Source organism: Ammospiza nelsoni, chromosome 1 (assembly GCF_027579445.1).
Source record: "Ammospiza nelsoni isolate bAmmNel1 chromosome 1, bAmmNel1.pri, whole genome shotgun sequence".
NCBI classification, from domain to species: Eukaryota; Metazoa; Chordata; class Aves; order Passeriformes; family Passerellidae; genus Ammospiza; species Ammospiza nelsoni.
This window is the reverse complement of record NC_080633.1, coordinates 104,699,825-104,716,968: the sequence shown is the minus strand read 5'-3', so window position 1 is coordinate 104,716,968 and position 17,144 is coordinate 104,699,825. Positions and strand designations below refer to the sequence as shown.

General features: G+C 40.6%; 1 protein-coding gene across 2 annotated transcripts in view; it reads right to left on the bottom strand.

Moving 5' to 3' along the window:
* Window positions 1-17,144, bottom strand: part of DLGAP1 (DLG associated protein 1) — a 142,845-nt gene that overhangs the window by 52,815 nt on the left and 72,886 nt on the right. The window contains exon 5 of one of the 2 annotated variants that reach the window (XM_059476252.1): window positions 9,267-9,407. The exons of the other annotated variant lie outside the window; for it this stretch is intronic. Coding sequence (XP_059332235.1) covers window positions 9,267-9,407 — 141 coding nt within the window. The remainder of the gene's footprint in view (window positions 1-9,266; window positions 9,408-17,144) is intronic. 2 annotated transcript variants of the gene reach the window in all.

The following is a 17,144-nucleotide window of genomic DNA, read 5'->3' as shown; positions in this document are numbered from 1 at the left end:
CTAGGGAAATCAACCAGAACAATTAATGGGGGGGAAAAAAACCACAAAGCTCATATTCCATTATAATAATTCAAAAGAGAAAAGATCTCACACTCTGGTACTATTTTGAATTTTGTGTCAGGTATCAGAGAAACAAAATACATAAAAGCAAGGTTAAATGAGAAATGCACATCCTGAAATAGTCCCGAACAATTCACTTAATATTTCAGAAAAGGGAAGCTTTGAAACTCTCGCAATATCAAGCAGGAGCCTGTACCACCCTGGTATTACAGCCTCTCTTTTTTTAGGCCTGGAAAGCATAAAGGAGGAGTAATATTACTTTTGGGAGGCTCTGTCTAGCATAGTTTGTGTGGGAGTTCTCTGAAAGTTTTCTCTGATAAATGATTTACCGGGACAGTAAGAGATCAAGAAAGCGCTGAGCTGTCCTTTCAAGACAAATTGCTTTCTTCACCCACTCCTTGAAAACCTTTAAAAACTTACTGTAATGATTAATTTTCCAGAATTCTGAAAAGTGTTGAAGTCCAGGGCCTATGACTATCTCATATCCCTCCTGGGATACAGACACATCATGATCTTGAATTGAATCCTGCCTCGTGCATCCACGTATTTACTCTGGGTGTCCATATGTTTTACTTGTTATCTGAATTTCCCTACAGAGTCATTGGGGTTTTGGTATTTTATAATGCTGCGTGTCTCACTACTAAACAAAACACAAGAGAGTGTTTTGCCCTCCTTTTTTATATTTGTTTCATCAAAATTATTTGTTTCAGTTGTAGTAAAGAGGAAACCAGACTCACAGGGAGGAAAGAAGAGGCAAGCAAGAAGATGCCAATAAAGGCAGAGAAGACAGAAAATGGAGATAGAAAGAAAAGTCTGCACATACTCAAGGAGCTCCACTGCTTTCCTGTGATACTGGTGCCTCACTGGACCCATGAGGCATTTTTGCAATATACATAATAAAGAAATGGTGGTAGGAGACACATGGAGAAGAACAATTAAGGACAACAATGAGAAAAAAATTTGCAGGAATAATTGTGCCTCATTAGAGTTATGATAATAAACAATTATCTGTATTTCTGGTGATAATGATCCTGAAGTTCACTCTCTATTTATTCCAACTCTCCCCACCGTGCCACTGATGTCTAATATGGCATATTTATGCAAAAGATGAGTTAGAAAATTAGATTCCATTAAAAAAGCATCAGGTATAATAAGGAAAGCTATGGAAAATAACCTGTTACGCTTCTGCACCTGTCCCTTCCAATGGTTTCCCCCACCCACCCACAAACATTACTGTCTCATTTTCTCTTGATTTCACTGAAAGAGAAACTGAGGCAGAGAAAAACTTGTCTACAAAGCATCTGGGCTAGGCACTGGGCCAGCCTGTATTCACACGCATTAACTGTGTCTGATGCTTCTATATAGAATATTATTAATTACTGGCAATTTGTAGCAGGCAAACCCTTATGAAGGTGCTATTAGCAGTGTGTGAACACAGGGAGAAGAGCTCCCCAGAGGAGCTTCCAAACACTCACAGTTTTAATAGCCATTAGAAGCTCACATTTGGAACAAAAATCTTTTAAGACATTGCTCCCATACTAATCGTGATGACGGCAGATAATTAATCAGCAAACCCAAGCTCGGGGACTGCTAACTGAGCAAGGCAAACCTCATATCCACAGTGCAGCTGTGACTGCAGGCTGGAGTGCCTCACAGTGCTTACAAAAGCAACTACAAAAATATTTTCAAGACCTTTAGCAGACTCGTGCAGGACAGCTTATTCACCTAACACTACTGGGCTGATCAACTCTCCAAACCGGGGAGGAGAAAAGGTGCTGGTGATGCAGACCCTGCCAGCGGGGCACTCAAGGGTCAGGCTTTCATCCCCTATTTAGCAGTAATTTGGTATGTAAGGCTGCATGAGCCTTTGAAGCTCAGCGCTGCTGTTTTTAAAGGCTCCCATCAGCCAGCCCATAGTGTAACTGAAGCAGAAACAGCAGTGCAATAGCAGACACAGTGTTCTTCTTGCAGAGTCTGCAGTTCTCTGACACGTCTGCTTGACTCTCCTTTCATGGCAGACAAACTTCCCGTCAGGAACCAGTTAACAGGGACAGCCAGGAGCAGCACTGACAAGCAGCAGCTTTGGAGGAAGGCAGTCGTGTATTTAAAAAGGAAAAACCACCACGAAGAAGCCCACAAAAAGCCCACATTATTTATTTTTCTGGGAGGTGAGTGGGAAGGGTTTCAAAGCATGGCTGTTATGCTATTTTGGCACAAAAAGTACTTTTCCAAATTCAAATCTTCCATCAGGCTGGCTTGGAAAACGGCATGTGGTTTAGAACCATGGCTTGCTCCTTTCAGCTTTGCCTCATCTTCAGGTTAAAGTCTCAGCTGGGAGCATATCTGGGGGAAGGGAGGAGCATGTGAGAACCAGAGTATTCCCAGTGCATTCCCACTGGCTAGCCCTGAGATCTGCAGGTAGTAAACACAAGCACTTTCCATAAAAGGACCTTGCTTGGCAGATACCGAGGGGGAAAAAAAGGGACTATTGCTGAGGTGGGGAGCAAAAAGAAGTTATTTGCTGGCAGAGGAGAAAGGAACGAAGGATGCTGAAAGTGTACTGGGCAGCTGCTTTTCCGGCTGCTATGGGAGCCAAGGGAAGAGCCTTTGATCTGCTGAGCAGGCCTGGGCTTGCTGCCAGGACCTACATCCTTTCTCCAGCACTGACAGCAGGCTTCCTTGCTAGCTCCTCTCTGATTGCCCAGTCAAAAAACAAGTGACGTAACTCATGCAGGGACCTCACTGCAATGTTTCTATTATTACCAGCTCTGCAGAAAACATATGCTACAGATGCCTCAATCTGAAATTATCTTCTTGTCCAAGGCAGAACAAAAAGGAGAAAAAACCCGTGAGGTCCTCTGGATTACATCTTGCAAAGCCTAATAAAACCCCTTCTGGCATACCGGGGGACTAAGCAAAGCCACTGGTTTTACAGAGGAACTACCTCTGCTGCATAGCACCTTGGCCAAGCAAACCCTTCTCCAACTGTCTATGTGCCATTAACTCTTGTGGCTGGGAGATTTAAATAGGAACACAGCTTTTAGACCAATACCTCAAATCATGTTCTCAAGATGGCATTTCCTAAAGAATGAGCTGTAATTGCCAGCAATGTTGAGTTTAGAGTGATGTGGAGATCAGCCTGCTTGGTATGTGCTGCTGCCCAATAAAGGAGAATATGAAGGCAGCTGTGCTCCTCAGCCCTCAGACTAAAACATCCAGAGTATAGAGAATTTTCTCCAGCACCACAGTGTCTTTAGTCCTTGCTGGTGTAACATGCTATTGCCATCACTGCAGGTAAATTCTGCTTGGACATGACCTAGGCTTACATCGTACCCCAGAACCAGCCAAGAGAAACTCTCATCACTTGAGGCACAGAAATATTCTACGTTCTATGAAGCAGAATGGTATGCTTTTGCATGATGTAACCAAAAATTCACTTCACATTCTTTGCAGCACAACAGTTTTTGCAGTGTTGTCTCCCCTTTCTTTTGATGCTCACCATCACTGCTGAGAGTACAGCCTTGCTACACACTGAAGTTCTGACTCAGGAGTTTGGATGGTGCCATAAAATTAATGCAACCAAGCACTTCTGTTGTCTCAGTAATGCTTCCATCTTGCTATCAGGTACTTGTTGCTTTGTGTTAGTGTTATTAGCATGGCAGTGGCAGCTTCTCTCAGACAGGGTCCCCTGCAAGATTAGGTCTCCCCTAAGCCTTCTTTTCTCAAGGGCAAACAAACCCAGTCCTTTCCATATGGCAGACTTTCAAGTCCTTTGATTGTCCTTGTTTCCCTTCTGTGGAAGCTTTCCAGCCTGTTTCCATGTTTATACTCCATGGAAGGTTCCAGAGGACACTACCACCCTCCCTTTCCACCTGCTCCTCCTGCCACCTGAGCTGTGACTGAGCTGAAGTTTGCTCTTCTAAAGTCTAAAACTTTTGGTTTAGTACTAACCTTCAGTATGCCCAGCTGATCCCACACTCCACAATACTGTGATCACTACAGCCAAGGCTATCACTGACCAAGGTATTTCTAAGCAGATTTCCTCGGTTTGGGAGTCCAGCAGTGCCTCATTCCTGCTTGGCACATCTCTAATATTTGTATGAGGAAGCAGTCCTCCTAGGCACTCCTGGAACTTGATGGATAACATGAGTTGCTGTACTGTTCTTCCAACAAATGTCTGGACAGCTGAAGTCACCCACATGAGGCAGGTTCTGTGAACTTGCCACAGCTTGCTTAAGTGCCCCAAATATGGCTTTGTTGGTCTTATTGTCTTGGTTTGGAGGTCAGTAGAAGTTGCCTACTGAAACATTCCCCTTGAAGATGCCTTCTCTGATCTTAAGGGCATTCTGTAGGGCTGCACAGTTGCTGTGGTTGACTTCTATGCATCAGAAATTCCCCTTGATAAAGAGCGAGACTCCTCCAGTTTTGTCCTGCCTGTCTTTTTGAAACAGCCTGTAGCCATCCATCACAGTCCTCCAGTCATGTGGGCTGTCCCAACATTTTTCAGTTGTTCCTATGAATAACTCTGCTCTTGATGAAACCCTTAGTCCCTGGTGCCACTTGGGACACCAGTTTCAATCTAAGTTGCTGTCTGCTGCTGTTTGTGTGGACAGAACCTACAAAGACTTTGTGCATTTTTCTCCTCCCAGCTGCTAAGTTTTACTTTCAGACGTTGAGAAGACATTTTAAACAGAAACATATTTATGAAGTTGGGGGTACCAAGAAAAGAACAAACAACAGAATATCACCGATGAATTTTGAAATCACTGGCTAAATTTTGCCTTCTAGCACACTCAATCAATATTTACAGACTTTTTTGGAATATATGTACCTGAAACCCATTTTTTTCACTTGTGAGTCTCAATTATGTGCAATTACTTACTAGTCTGATGTGATATTCCTTAGGAGATTTTAATTTATTTTAATGAAAAAAAAAGATTCTGATTTATTTGCATCACTGCTTCTTGAATCCATGGAGTAAAAACAAAACATCTAAATAGTTTTTGACATTTCATAAAAAAACCAGTTTTTCTTTCCTAGCCTTCTGCACTTCAATTTTAGCATTTTTGGCACACTTATATCATACCCACACTTTAAAATAAAATGTCTGTCAAATAGAAAAGAACAACACCGATCAGGAAAGAAATTATGTTATCCATCTTCCAACTGCACATGGCAAAAGTTGCAGTTTCCTAAAAGGACAACTTTGAAAAAGTAGTTGGCAGTTTAATTTTTAAGAGAACTGAAGGATGAGATTTTCTGCTATGTTCATACTTGAAGCTTTATTTTTAATTTCTCATCAGTAATAAACACAGGAGTGCAAAGATGTCAGTAGCTGGGTTTACAGGAACTCAACACATAGCTAGAGATAATGCTGCAGAACAACTGCAAACACACTGCAGCAAGGCCCTCCTCACTCTGCCCACCGCTGCATAGAGGGTAAGGCTGAACAAGTCAGATAAAGGATTTGTTAGAATTATCACATGGCAAGCTATTAAAAGGCTGCAATTTGGCCCAAAGAGGTGACACAAAAAAAAAAAAAAATTATTGTGATGACAGATTTTGCCGGCCATTGGCTTTTTGAAGGTGAAGGCACACAATGACTTGTATTTTCTTGTGGCTGGGAAGAAGATGTCCGTGTCCTCCAACAGCCCTTGTCACTCACCTTCTTGATGCTGTCTGTGTCAGCAAGAACCACTTGGACCTTCCTTCTGGGACTCAGGGCCAAATAGCCCAAATTCAAAGATCAGGAGGAAGACCTAATGCCAATAGTTCTTTATCTAGTAGCTCTTCTTTCTATCCTGATCCCAGGCCTGTGACTCTGGCAAATGACTCATTCTCTTAAAGGGCATCACAAACTTAGAGAGCTTTCTAAATTGGTACCATCCAGATCCTGCTCTGCAAGGCAGGCTCCTGGGACATAGAGCTGCAACTTAGCTTGCTTGAAAGCCAGCTCAGGCTATATGCTTTTGCAATCTGGTGATAATAAGAACCAGCAGTATACCTCCTAGGCCTCTTTTTCAGCCTGTTGATAGTTCTATGTGTTTAGTATGTAACTGGCATCAGACAAAGGGAAGAAAGCCTATAGGGTCAGAAATAGAAAACACTCACAAAATCAGATGCATTGCAGCTATCATAGTTTCCACTTACTTTTGCACATCTTTAATAATAGCCATTCCAAAAAGGGAGCAGCTGACAGGCTGCAATATATAACAATTATGTTCATGTTTATATGTGTCCCTAGCTTCCTTCCCCAAATGTACACGCTTGAAAAGCCTTGTGTTTTGCAGCCTCACCCAAACATCTGCAATCATTTATGGACTGAAACAGCTTGCCATCTCAGCCTAGGTTTTTCAATGCACACTACAACTGATGTCATTTTCTATTTTCAAAAGAAACAAATATGTTTCCAGGCAAACCACATCACAGAACATGCCACAGTTATCAGTTCAAAGAGCCTCACTGACTCAGCAGTTAGTGCTGTGTTTCATCTAGTCTTCCTGAGGTCAGGCAGGGAAATGTTAGCCCAGGAGTACACATCTGTGTGTATACAAACAGCTTCGGTCTTCAGTTGTTCTCTCCTTGACTGCCCCCTGAAATAATCCTCAGCAAAGCACAAGAGCTGTCAAGTACAGGCTTGGCCAAGGCTTTCACATGAATCACAGGACATTCTGGACTGGGTGTGTTTTGTGTGCCATTTTAGAGATGAAGGAAAACAGAATGATGGAAATGGACATTGTAACTGCCATCACAGTGCCATCACATTATTATAAAGAGGTCCTTAAACTTATATACAAAAATGTGTCCTGCTTACATTTTGTCTTTTCTGCCAAACCAGAACTAGGGTGAGAAATCTACTCCCAAAGGATCCCGGAAAGTGGAAGTAAGACAGGATTCAGGATGGACCACTTCAACCTTTGCTTCTCCAATTTAGCAAAAGAAGCTAGACAGAGCTTGGGTTCCCAAAGGACTCCTCATGGATCCAGGCTCCAGTGAGAAACACTGATTAGACTGGACACAGCATAGGAAAAACAGAACTGGCTCTGGGACTGCTCCTGACGAACCTGAACATGGTTTGAGTTTGTAACCTCATGCAAATCCCAGGCTGAGGCCTATGAAACTTTCCTGAGGCAAATTCAGCTGCATAAATCAAACTAAGGTGTTGTAGTAAAGGGGACAAGTGGATGCTAACAGCTCAGCATTGGCAGACACTGATTAAACACTTCGATGACTGATGACAGGCTAAGAGTGATAAATTTCCATCAAGTTCTGAAGGCATCCAGTAAACTTGCTAAAGAAATATTCTTTACTGAAATGAGAGGAATAAACTGTTCAGGGGATTCAAAGGAGTGATGAGTTTTTAATACGTAAATCATCTTGGTAAATGGGTTTTGACACAGCTGAGATAAGGAAGAAATGTAGACATTGTATTTCAGATGAGGTGGAAGGGCTTCAGTTTCAGAAGACCACAAACATCAAATAAAGTGACTTAATACCTTGATGTAACAACTTCTGATAGAAATGAAGAAAACATAAAAGATGGCTGTAAGAGTCATTCAGAGTTTTACTCTTGGGAATCAGTCTCTGTGCTGCCACTGGCACTACTGTCCAGTGCTTCTCTTCCCTGTTAAGGAAGAGAAGTCTGACATATGGACACACACACTGACGTGACTAAAATAAATTTTTATCATAGATATATGTCTTCATGAAAGGTCTCCAAAGGGTGGGTGTTCTTTACAGTAGGCATTCAAAAGCACAGGTATCTAAAAATGTGTTATTAAAGGAGAGCTCTATGAGCTTTACAAGCCATATTTTCCCAAGGCCAACTTGATCTTTTTTTCCCTTGTTCTCACAATTGAAGATTTCTTTTCACAGACCCAGATCCTGAAAGATCTTAGTGAGAAATGACTTGTCATGTTAAAAATGCCTCCTCTGCTGTCCCTGCAACCTGCCTGGCAGAGCCTTTTGAGCTTTAAGGTAATATCACAGTGAATAGTTTTGAATGTAAGTCACGCTTGGCATTTCAGATTTTAACTGTTTATAGTTCTCTTGGGTTTACAGAAATATGACAGTTCCAATGTTTGCTGGGGCATTTTTGTCTTAAGAGCTATTCACCATGATTTTATGTTTTGGGTGGTGACAACATGCTGTTTCAGGTCTATAAAACACTTTGTTTTGGCTATCTGTACTTAATACAGGACAATTGCTACAGCCACAAGCTCCTGTGCAGCTTCTATCCATTCCCCAACAAGCCAGTGTTCTCCGGGCCAAACATCAGTGTTCATCATAAAAGCTGCTGTAGAAAAAAGGTTATTTCCCATCACTTCAGTGCTGTGTGCTACTGCAGAAGAAACACTTGAACTGCTCAGGAGCTGTGAGCAAGTCACAGAGAAATGACACACGGACGTGTTTGAAAGTCTGTAATGGAAATGTCCCCAGTCAATGGGCTGTTCACAAAGGATCACTTCAGCTCCTTCCAGAGCATGTATTAAGGACAAGATCTGATGACAGTTGTCTTTACTGGTAGCAGTTTCCCCTGTTCCCCACCCTTTCTCTTTCTTTTTTTTTTTTTTTTTTTTTTTTAATTTAAGTCCATATTCACAGCATGGGTCTTGAAAACAGCTGTATTAGCAGAGTTGGAGGGAGAAAGAAACTGAAACAGGACCAGGGATACTGTATGACAATATCATTTCTGAAGACAGCACACTACCACTAAAGTCTAAATTAAGGTGTGCAGAGAACCTCTGACTTTACACTGACTATGAGAGTTTTGACCAGGGAGTTTTATTTTCCTAATCTGAAGTCTTATTAAAAAGTTTTATAAGAACTTTTATTTAATATTGTAAGAAGTATCAAATTTATACTGATTTATATTGATTTTTACTTTCATAATGAGGAGCAATTAATTACTTTGCAATCAAGGAATCATACCTGACTTCACAGAGATACTGATATTTAAACAGCTTTGTAAAATCAAAACTACTTGAACATCTGGTCTGCATAGAAGTTTCTGAGAATTTTGCCTATCTGCATCATCAAATACCTAAATACAGTTCTCCTCCTCTGCATTCACACTGGTGTAGTTGAGGCAAGAGTGTGATCCCAGTTCGGTTAGAGTTCGTTTTTACCCACCAGAAGAAAAAAGTTGACTGCCTGGATAATTCATGTATGGTTCTGTTTTAATGAATCAACAGTTAAGCACCCACCTCTAATAACGCCCAGATCTTTTAAAAGATCTTGACAATGCAAGTCATCCACCCGGATGTATGAAGCGTCTTCTAGGTTCGCCAGTGTAAGAATGCCAAGATCCTCTTTTTGTGCTGGTGAACTCTGTAAAGCTGACACACCTAAGAAGAGAATAGGCTCATCTCCATTAGATCTTACACACCTGCAATAGAACTGTTAGGAAAAATAGTTTTGTTGCAGAATCCTTCACCTTGGCAGCATTGTGAAAGCCAGGGTTATACAATTTAACATTGGGCTCAGCTGGGATTTACTTTGGTATTCATCAATGAAAGGGTGATTTTTACAGAATACCCTTTTGAGAATAGAAAATAGAGCTTTGAAGTCTTCTGCTGAAAAGACAGGTGAGCTGATCTTTGCTTTATTCCACAGGTGACAGTCAGTGTGATGGCTGTGGAAAGTTAAGCACCATTTCAACAACAGAAACTAAAAGCAGTCAGAGCAGAAGCATTCATTACATGCACGGAAAAAGCAGACAGTGACTCTCCACTTTAGTCCTTTGTCTTGGAAGTTCAGCAGTGAATTGGAGAAGCTTTCCACCTGCCCCAGCATTGTGTGAAGTGTAATAGAATTGGGTCAGTTTGCTCACTGAAATGCTCCTCTAAAAGATACTGGCACAGATTCACCTTGGGGCTGATTGTGTTTTCTTTCAATCAGTTAGTGCAAATTCAGCAGTTGCAAGAGCCTCTCTATGGAGAGCCCAGGGGATGCACTTTTCCTGGTCGTGGCCAGCTGAAACTTCATGAGCATAGGGCAGCCAGACTTTCAGCAGGCATAAAATGCAGGTATAGATGCTGAAAGGGCAGCCCATTTCCAGTATGTAGATAACCCACTCGCTTCTTTCCTATCTGTGTATCCAGATTTGCTTCCAGGGAAGTCTAGGTCAGCTGGGGAGATGGTTGCAGCCTGGCCATTTTCCACAAGCAGGACTCTGAGGAACCAGGACTCTGAGGGTACATGGACTTTACCAGTCAAGACACAGGGACTCTGACTGAGTATCAGCCTGTGTGGATGGACCAGGAGAAAAGACTCCTGTAATAAACAAGTGAAAAAAGTTACTTCTCATTGCCTGCTCATCTGGCTCTTAACACTGAACTGTAAGGCTCTAGTATTGAGAAGAGATGTAAAAAATTTTCTGGAGGGTGAGTGGGCATTATGCAGCAACTGCTTGGTACAAAGAAGCAGTACATTGGAATCAGCACTGAAAACTGGTGAAGAACACCAACTCTTTCAAACATGATTAGAATTAATGGTTTCACCATTTACATTTTGTGGAGTCGTGTCACCTGAACATTTTTCGTTGGGTAGAAGCCTCACGCTATTTAAAACCCTGTGTCCTGAGGCACTCCTTTCTCCAGTAGAACAATAACTCCCTCTGGTGTTTGCCTGCTGTTGTTACTGCCTCCGCCGCAGCCCTGGGAAGCCCTGCCAGAGGAAGGAAAGCCTGCCAGATGATGTATGAGCTATGAACATTCTTTCCTTAACCGATGGCATTTTACACTTTGGGCAGAAAGGCCATTGCTTCCAGCGGGCCGGCCCCAGGGGCACTCAGGTCCGGGAACATCGGGAAAGTGGAATGCCGAACTCCGCTGCTGCCGAGGGCTCATGCTGCCAAAGACTCATTTACATGCTCCCTGCATTTATTTCATTACATGAACAGTAGGCTTATTGCAACGAGTCTGGATGCTTTATTTGATGAATGCTGGAACTTACCAATCCAGTCCCGAGAGGGTTGGGATACACATAGGGATATGTCAAATGGCTGGATGATAGTTCAGAGTTAATGAATTGCTGTGCTCAGCTCTTGGGACAGACAATGTGGAACTGTCATTCAGCTGCAAACATATTTACAGGAATGCTGTCACAGCTTTGAGGCTCAAATCTGACCTACAAGTAAGTTACAAGCTACATCTGCAGGCAGAGGAAGAAAAATGAGATGCAAGAGAATTAAGCTCCTGCCCTTTGGGCTAGACAATATCGATGTATTGCCATAATAATGCTGATTGTAAATTTTCTTAATCTGAAATTTATGATAGAATCAAAACTTTTAGTCTTAAATATACATTGCACAATAATTTTAAAGTACACACTCTTTTTTTTTTTTTTTTTCAGATTTCAGCTGCGATCAGATGATGGAAACAAATCTCAAGACAAGATGAAGGACACTAAATGTTTGAGTTATGCATTTTGCCAAAGAGAAGAGGCTATTTTGATGGGATGTTTAATAGAAATTTCTTCCTGGAATCATTCAACTGGCTGCTCACTCCAAACAGCCCAGAGGCTTTTTATATTTGACCTAAATGTCTGGATTTTTTCTCTTTTCTTCAGCATATCACAGAACAGAAATCTGTAAGCTGATTATTGTTGCTTAATTCTCTTCTGAATGCAAACATCTTTGCATATTTCAGACACTGCTATATAGAGCTGAAATCAGAAAAGCTGAAAGAGCTTGAGAGCTCAATCTAAATCCCAACTGTCTGGCTCTCTGGCCAATGCCTGGTATTATACAAAGTGTGTAACCATCCTACACCTTTGATGTAAAACAACTCTCTTTTAATGTGCTGTACTCTCTTATTCCCTTTGTCTCTCAAATAATAATCCTCTTGCTCATGGTAATCCTTAAAATCACATATGCTCTTTAAAGCTTTTCTTTTGGAAAGTATTCACACCCATTTTTCTGGGCACTGGCAACTAAATATTACAGACAACCTGATTCTTCTGACTTTGACCAAGACAATTGGAATTTTTTGTATTCCACATTTACTGCTTGGCTGGAACTGGGTCAACAAAATGAGCAAACAGTTTCTAGCTGTCCAACAGAACCACAGTGTGCGGACTGTTTGTTTGGCCAAGGCAGAGGCACAAGATGTTTCAGAGAGTTAACAGGAAACAAGTAAAATGACATTTTTATTTGGGTTATAAAACAGAAAATGAAGTTTAGTTGTCTAGAATGATTGAAGAACATGTTCTCCTGAACTGTTCAAATAAGCTAGTAAAAGAAAAATTCTCACCTCCTCAGCAGTAATAATCAAGCCCCCTAGCACTGGCTCCTGGACACTTACAAACATGCTGCTGGCTACTCAAGGTTTCATTCATGTAAGGCTAAATATTTTTAGATATTGCCACCTTAAATCAGAGGTAGAGGTTGAGACTAGAATTACTTAATCAGATCAGCATGTAGATTTAAATGATCTAATAATGACAAAAGGTGATGATTAGAATGGAAGTCTCATCAGATCAGATGTAATATTCTAAATTACATAAACTGCATTAATTGCAGGACATGATGAAAATGAGCCTGAGAGTTCAAAAAGAGAGATCTTTTAAAAGGTCTTAGAAGATCTTATTAATTTGTTGACAAATGTGTACATTGCCATGAGGAATTTGTGACAAGTTAGGAGGAGTTCTGAGGCACAGCTTCCAAAGATACAACAGCACAACCTGCTGATCAGACCACCTCATCTTGTCTGTCCAAGCCCAGCCAGTTTGCCTCACTCACTCCCCAAAAGACCAAGTACAGAAATGTCTCCAGGTTTGCTTTTTACGGAGAGCAGGGTCTGCTGTTCTGTCAGCAGGACAGATCTGGCTCTACTCCTGATGTCTAGGAGCGTTTTACTTTTTTGCCCTTGTTGGAAGGTGCTTCCCCCCATCCCTGGGCATGGGAATTACTCATCCATAACCCCTCCGTGTTGATCTGTCCTACACAGACATGTTACCCCCCCTCTCCTGAGCCATCAGAGGGAGGATCAGTCCCGGGCTCTGGGTCAGCTGCTGACTCACAGCAGCTGCCCCCGGGATGATGGATACACAGACTGCAGCTGAACAGCACAGCTCTCTGGCGTCACTGACTGCAGTTAGTGTTTCACTGTGCTTCTTATCTGATCTTGTCACTACAAGAGGTTTAAAGTGGCTCCTGAAGTTCTGTGAAACTCTCATTCTTGGACAAAATCAAGGCAATTTTGCGCTTCCTTCCTATAGATTATAACCTACACCTCACGAGTCACAAACCAGAACACACAAACTTCGCAATTTCGAGATTCTGCGGAATGGGATCTTGATGGTTTCTCAACCCAAGCAGCTTTGAACTTTCAATGTTCAGGGATGCCTCACAGACCTGCAGGTCCCTCTCTGCAGTGAACTGTGGGAGCTCAAAGAACGCTACCAGGCTTAACAAGAACAATAAATAGTACCAAGAAGCACTCCAAGCTGAAGTGGGCTGCATGTGGGAATCAGGCAGTACTATTTCTAAAAGAAAGGCAGGAAATTAGGCTCTCTTATGCCATTTCAAATGTTTACAGTAAATCAGCAAAATTAATGGTTGTAGCAGATAGAAACTCTGCTCTGACTGAGAAATTCACTGTACTCCAAGCAAAGTAGCCAAATATTAATTTCCTTACAGCTGTTTTTGCCATTTATTTCCTTGATTTCCCAAAACTATGTCAGCTGAATTTTCTCATGAGTGCAAACATTTCTGTTGCAAAAAATAAGAAATTTGAGAATTTAATCCATTTTTAGGAAATAAAGTTAACTTATCAACTATAAGTGCTTATCTTCCCATCTCACATGAAATCCAGAAACTTCAGATAGATATAAAACACTTGGGTAACTTCAATGTTTGCACAAAGATTTAGATTCTAAACACTGATGGCAAACACTTGTCAAAAGGAACCAGTTTTAATTTGGTGAGCAGGAAAAAAAGTGAGGTATAACACCAAGGTTACAAACAAGATCCACAGGAAGATGCTGAACAACATTTTTCATGCAGATATACCAATGCATATAAAAAAAGGAACCTCATCTCTTCCATTTCTCTCTCTAAGGAGGATCAAAAGTTCAGCTATCAGGGAGCATCTTTGCGTTCTTTAGTCCTCATCGAGGTGACAACAAACAACTCTAGTCTGCCAAACCTTAATTAAGAAATCACTTTCTCAATCTTAGTTAGCAGTGTATTGATTAGACAAGCATAACTATTAAATTTTGAAATATGTTGCTTTGTTCAGTTTCTGAACTTTTAAAATCCCTGAGTTCACTCCTAAAGCACTATTAATGTTGATTGAAAAACAATTTATTGAGGTAACTATGTATTAAAAAAAAATAAAAATCTTAATTGAAATGAGTTTAAAGGAAAAGAAATTAAAATAGAAGCAAATTTAAAAGCATGGCATATATGCTAATACTATGAGAAGAAGAAAACTTTATTATTCAGATGGGAAGCTTAGTGTTATCAGTACTCAAAAGACTAGAATCAGAAGGTCTACAGTAAAATTCAAGCTCCAATTCCCTTCTTATTTCAGTTTTTTTCATCAGTGATACAGGGCCAATAATCCTTACTTTTCTCATTTGTGAATTGTTGCAAGGATGAAAAATACAATGCCAATGTTGAGTACTATCATAATTAGTTTTATAAGTGGGAATGGAATCATGAAAATGTATCATAAAAGTAAAGAAATGGGGTATTTGAAACCATAAATGCACAACGTTGAACACATCAGGAAATAGTCTTGTGAGGTATAGAAACGAATCTTTTTTTTTTCCTGGTAATGAAGCAAAATTTCACAAATGACCATATGTTTTTTTTTCCCACATATTTCCTACTAAAGAGGTCAATTCTGAAAATGCTTATGGAACAATTTTTGAAAATTAATACTATCATAAGTGCAAGTATCTTTTGATGCATGTATGGGTGTATGGGTAGAGTTTTAATTATCTCTCTGTATTAAAAAAAATTAACTGTTCTCAACTGGGGAATTCACAGAGGACACAGTGTAATAGTAGAACTAACCACAGAAGAAGAAAAAAATCTCCTTAAAATATTAAAATCAATGTAAGCAAAAGTCATCAGTTTAAGATAACATATGACAAGCATAGTTGGTTTATTATTTGTCCAGGCAGTCAGTAGAACAAGATGGATGACAAACCCTACAAGTTACAGCAATTTATCAGTTGCTTATAAAATAGTTTAGCCATATTGCCCTATAAAAGTGTATGTTTATATATCAGAAAAGGTGTGACACTGTTTTTTGAATCATAGACATCAGCTGTTTAGCTCTGAGTGGATTTTTAGGATTCACTCCACTGACAAACATGGGAGTGAAATGCTTTGGAAACTCTGTCCCTTTAACTTTTTCACTCCTAATCTCAGCAAAACTTCACAGCAGCAAGCACTTGCTTATTCAAAACAATGTTACTTAGTGGCCTTTGGCAAGTTTCCTTTCAGTCAAAATTAATCTTACATTTCCATTTATGGCTGAAAAACAGAAATTCCAACTCAACTCATGTTGTAGGTATTTCTAAATCAATATGAAGGCTTAAACTCCCATGTGATTTTTATGTTTAGGTTGCAGAAACAGGCACTGATGTAGTTATTCTTTCAAAAATAAACTCACCATCATCCTAAACTGTGTGCTTAAAAAAAGCACCCCAACTTTAGAAGCAATTAAGTGAATCTGGTAGCAGGGTAACCTGCAGCAAAGTGTATGAACTGCATACACTATTTGCAATGGATGTGTCAATGTTTGTTGTGAGCTGAGGATCCCTCTGTATATTATGTAAGAGAATAAAAACAAAATGACAGAATTTTAAAAGTGACTCTAAAATGATTAGCTTTTGCATGCTGACATGCTTACCTGCATGTTGCTACACCTTTTTGTCCTGATTAAAATATGGAAGAATGTTAAAGTGAACCAACTGGACATGAAAAGTATGAAGTCCATAATCCCACAAATGCTTGTGTACCAGCCATGATTGCTGATAAAAGATGGAAAATGGCTCCACCAGCTCCCTCAGTACACCTGGGTGATCCCAGCCAGCCCCGTGGACCTGTGTGTGTGTAAGTGATGCAGGAGGTCACTGACCATTTCCCCTTGGATTAGGGGAGTTCACTCTGCTCTCTATTCCTATCTTCCAGCTCAGGGGCTGGATACCTGGAGAACACCTGATCTTACAGGCAAAGAAGGTATTAGGTAGCTTGGCCTTTTCCTCATCCATGAGGAGGTTTTCCTTTCCATTTCAAAGCAGTGTTAAAACCTTCAGTTAAGATATGCAGGTCTACCACTATGTCAAATCCTAAGCTTCTAAGACCAAACACATGATTAGTGTTGTCAGATCTGTCAAAATTCAACTTCAGCAGATATTAAATGCAGTAGCACTGACTCTGTTGTCACAGCTGGGTGGCTCTAGCAGGACTTGTCACAGGACTGAGCCTCCCTGTCTCCTTCTGCCCCCAGAAATCCCTTGGGGTGACCTTCTGGGCTTTCCATCTTCTCTAAAACACCCTGGGAGAGCTTGAGCACAGGGCAAGCTTTCTTGGTGATGGAGCACCAGTGAAGGGATTTAACAGGTGGCTGGTGGCTCGACTTTCTGTTTAATTGACCATCCTAATGCTGTTGAGATCAAATTATATTGTTTACAGTGTGTTATGAAACACTACTTTGGACAGGCTATTTTTCATTATTACTGAAATCAAGTAACTGAATGCAAAGGACAGCTGTGCAAGAAACATATTTTGTAGCCAACACTGTATTGTATTACACTATACTATCAAAAGGCACTCAGCGAATGTCAGGGTGTGTAAGTTTTCACTGGCTCAAGTCTTCTGAAAATGCATCTTTCCTGAATGAAGACATATTACATGAAAAATGAAACAAAAAAACCTGAATTTCAGTTTTCAAAGAATTTCTTATACAGTTGCTACATACTCAACTCTCTATGGATCCATTTGAAATCATAAAACCAAATATATATATAATAAGACTTATGAAAGCTTTTCATGGCAGAAATTGATAATTTCAACTTTGATACACCAGGCTCTTACAGGATTTGAAAGAAGCAGCTGCACAGAA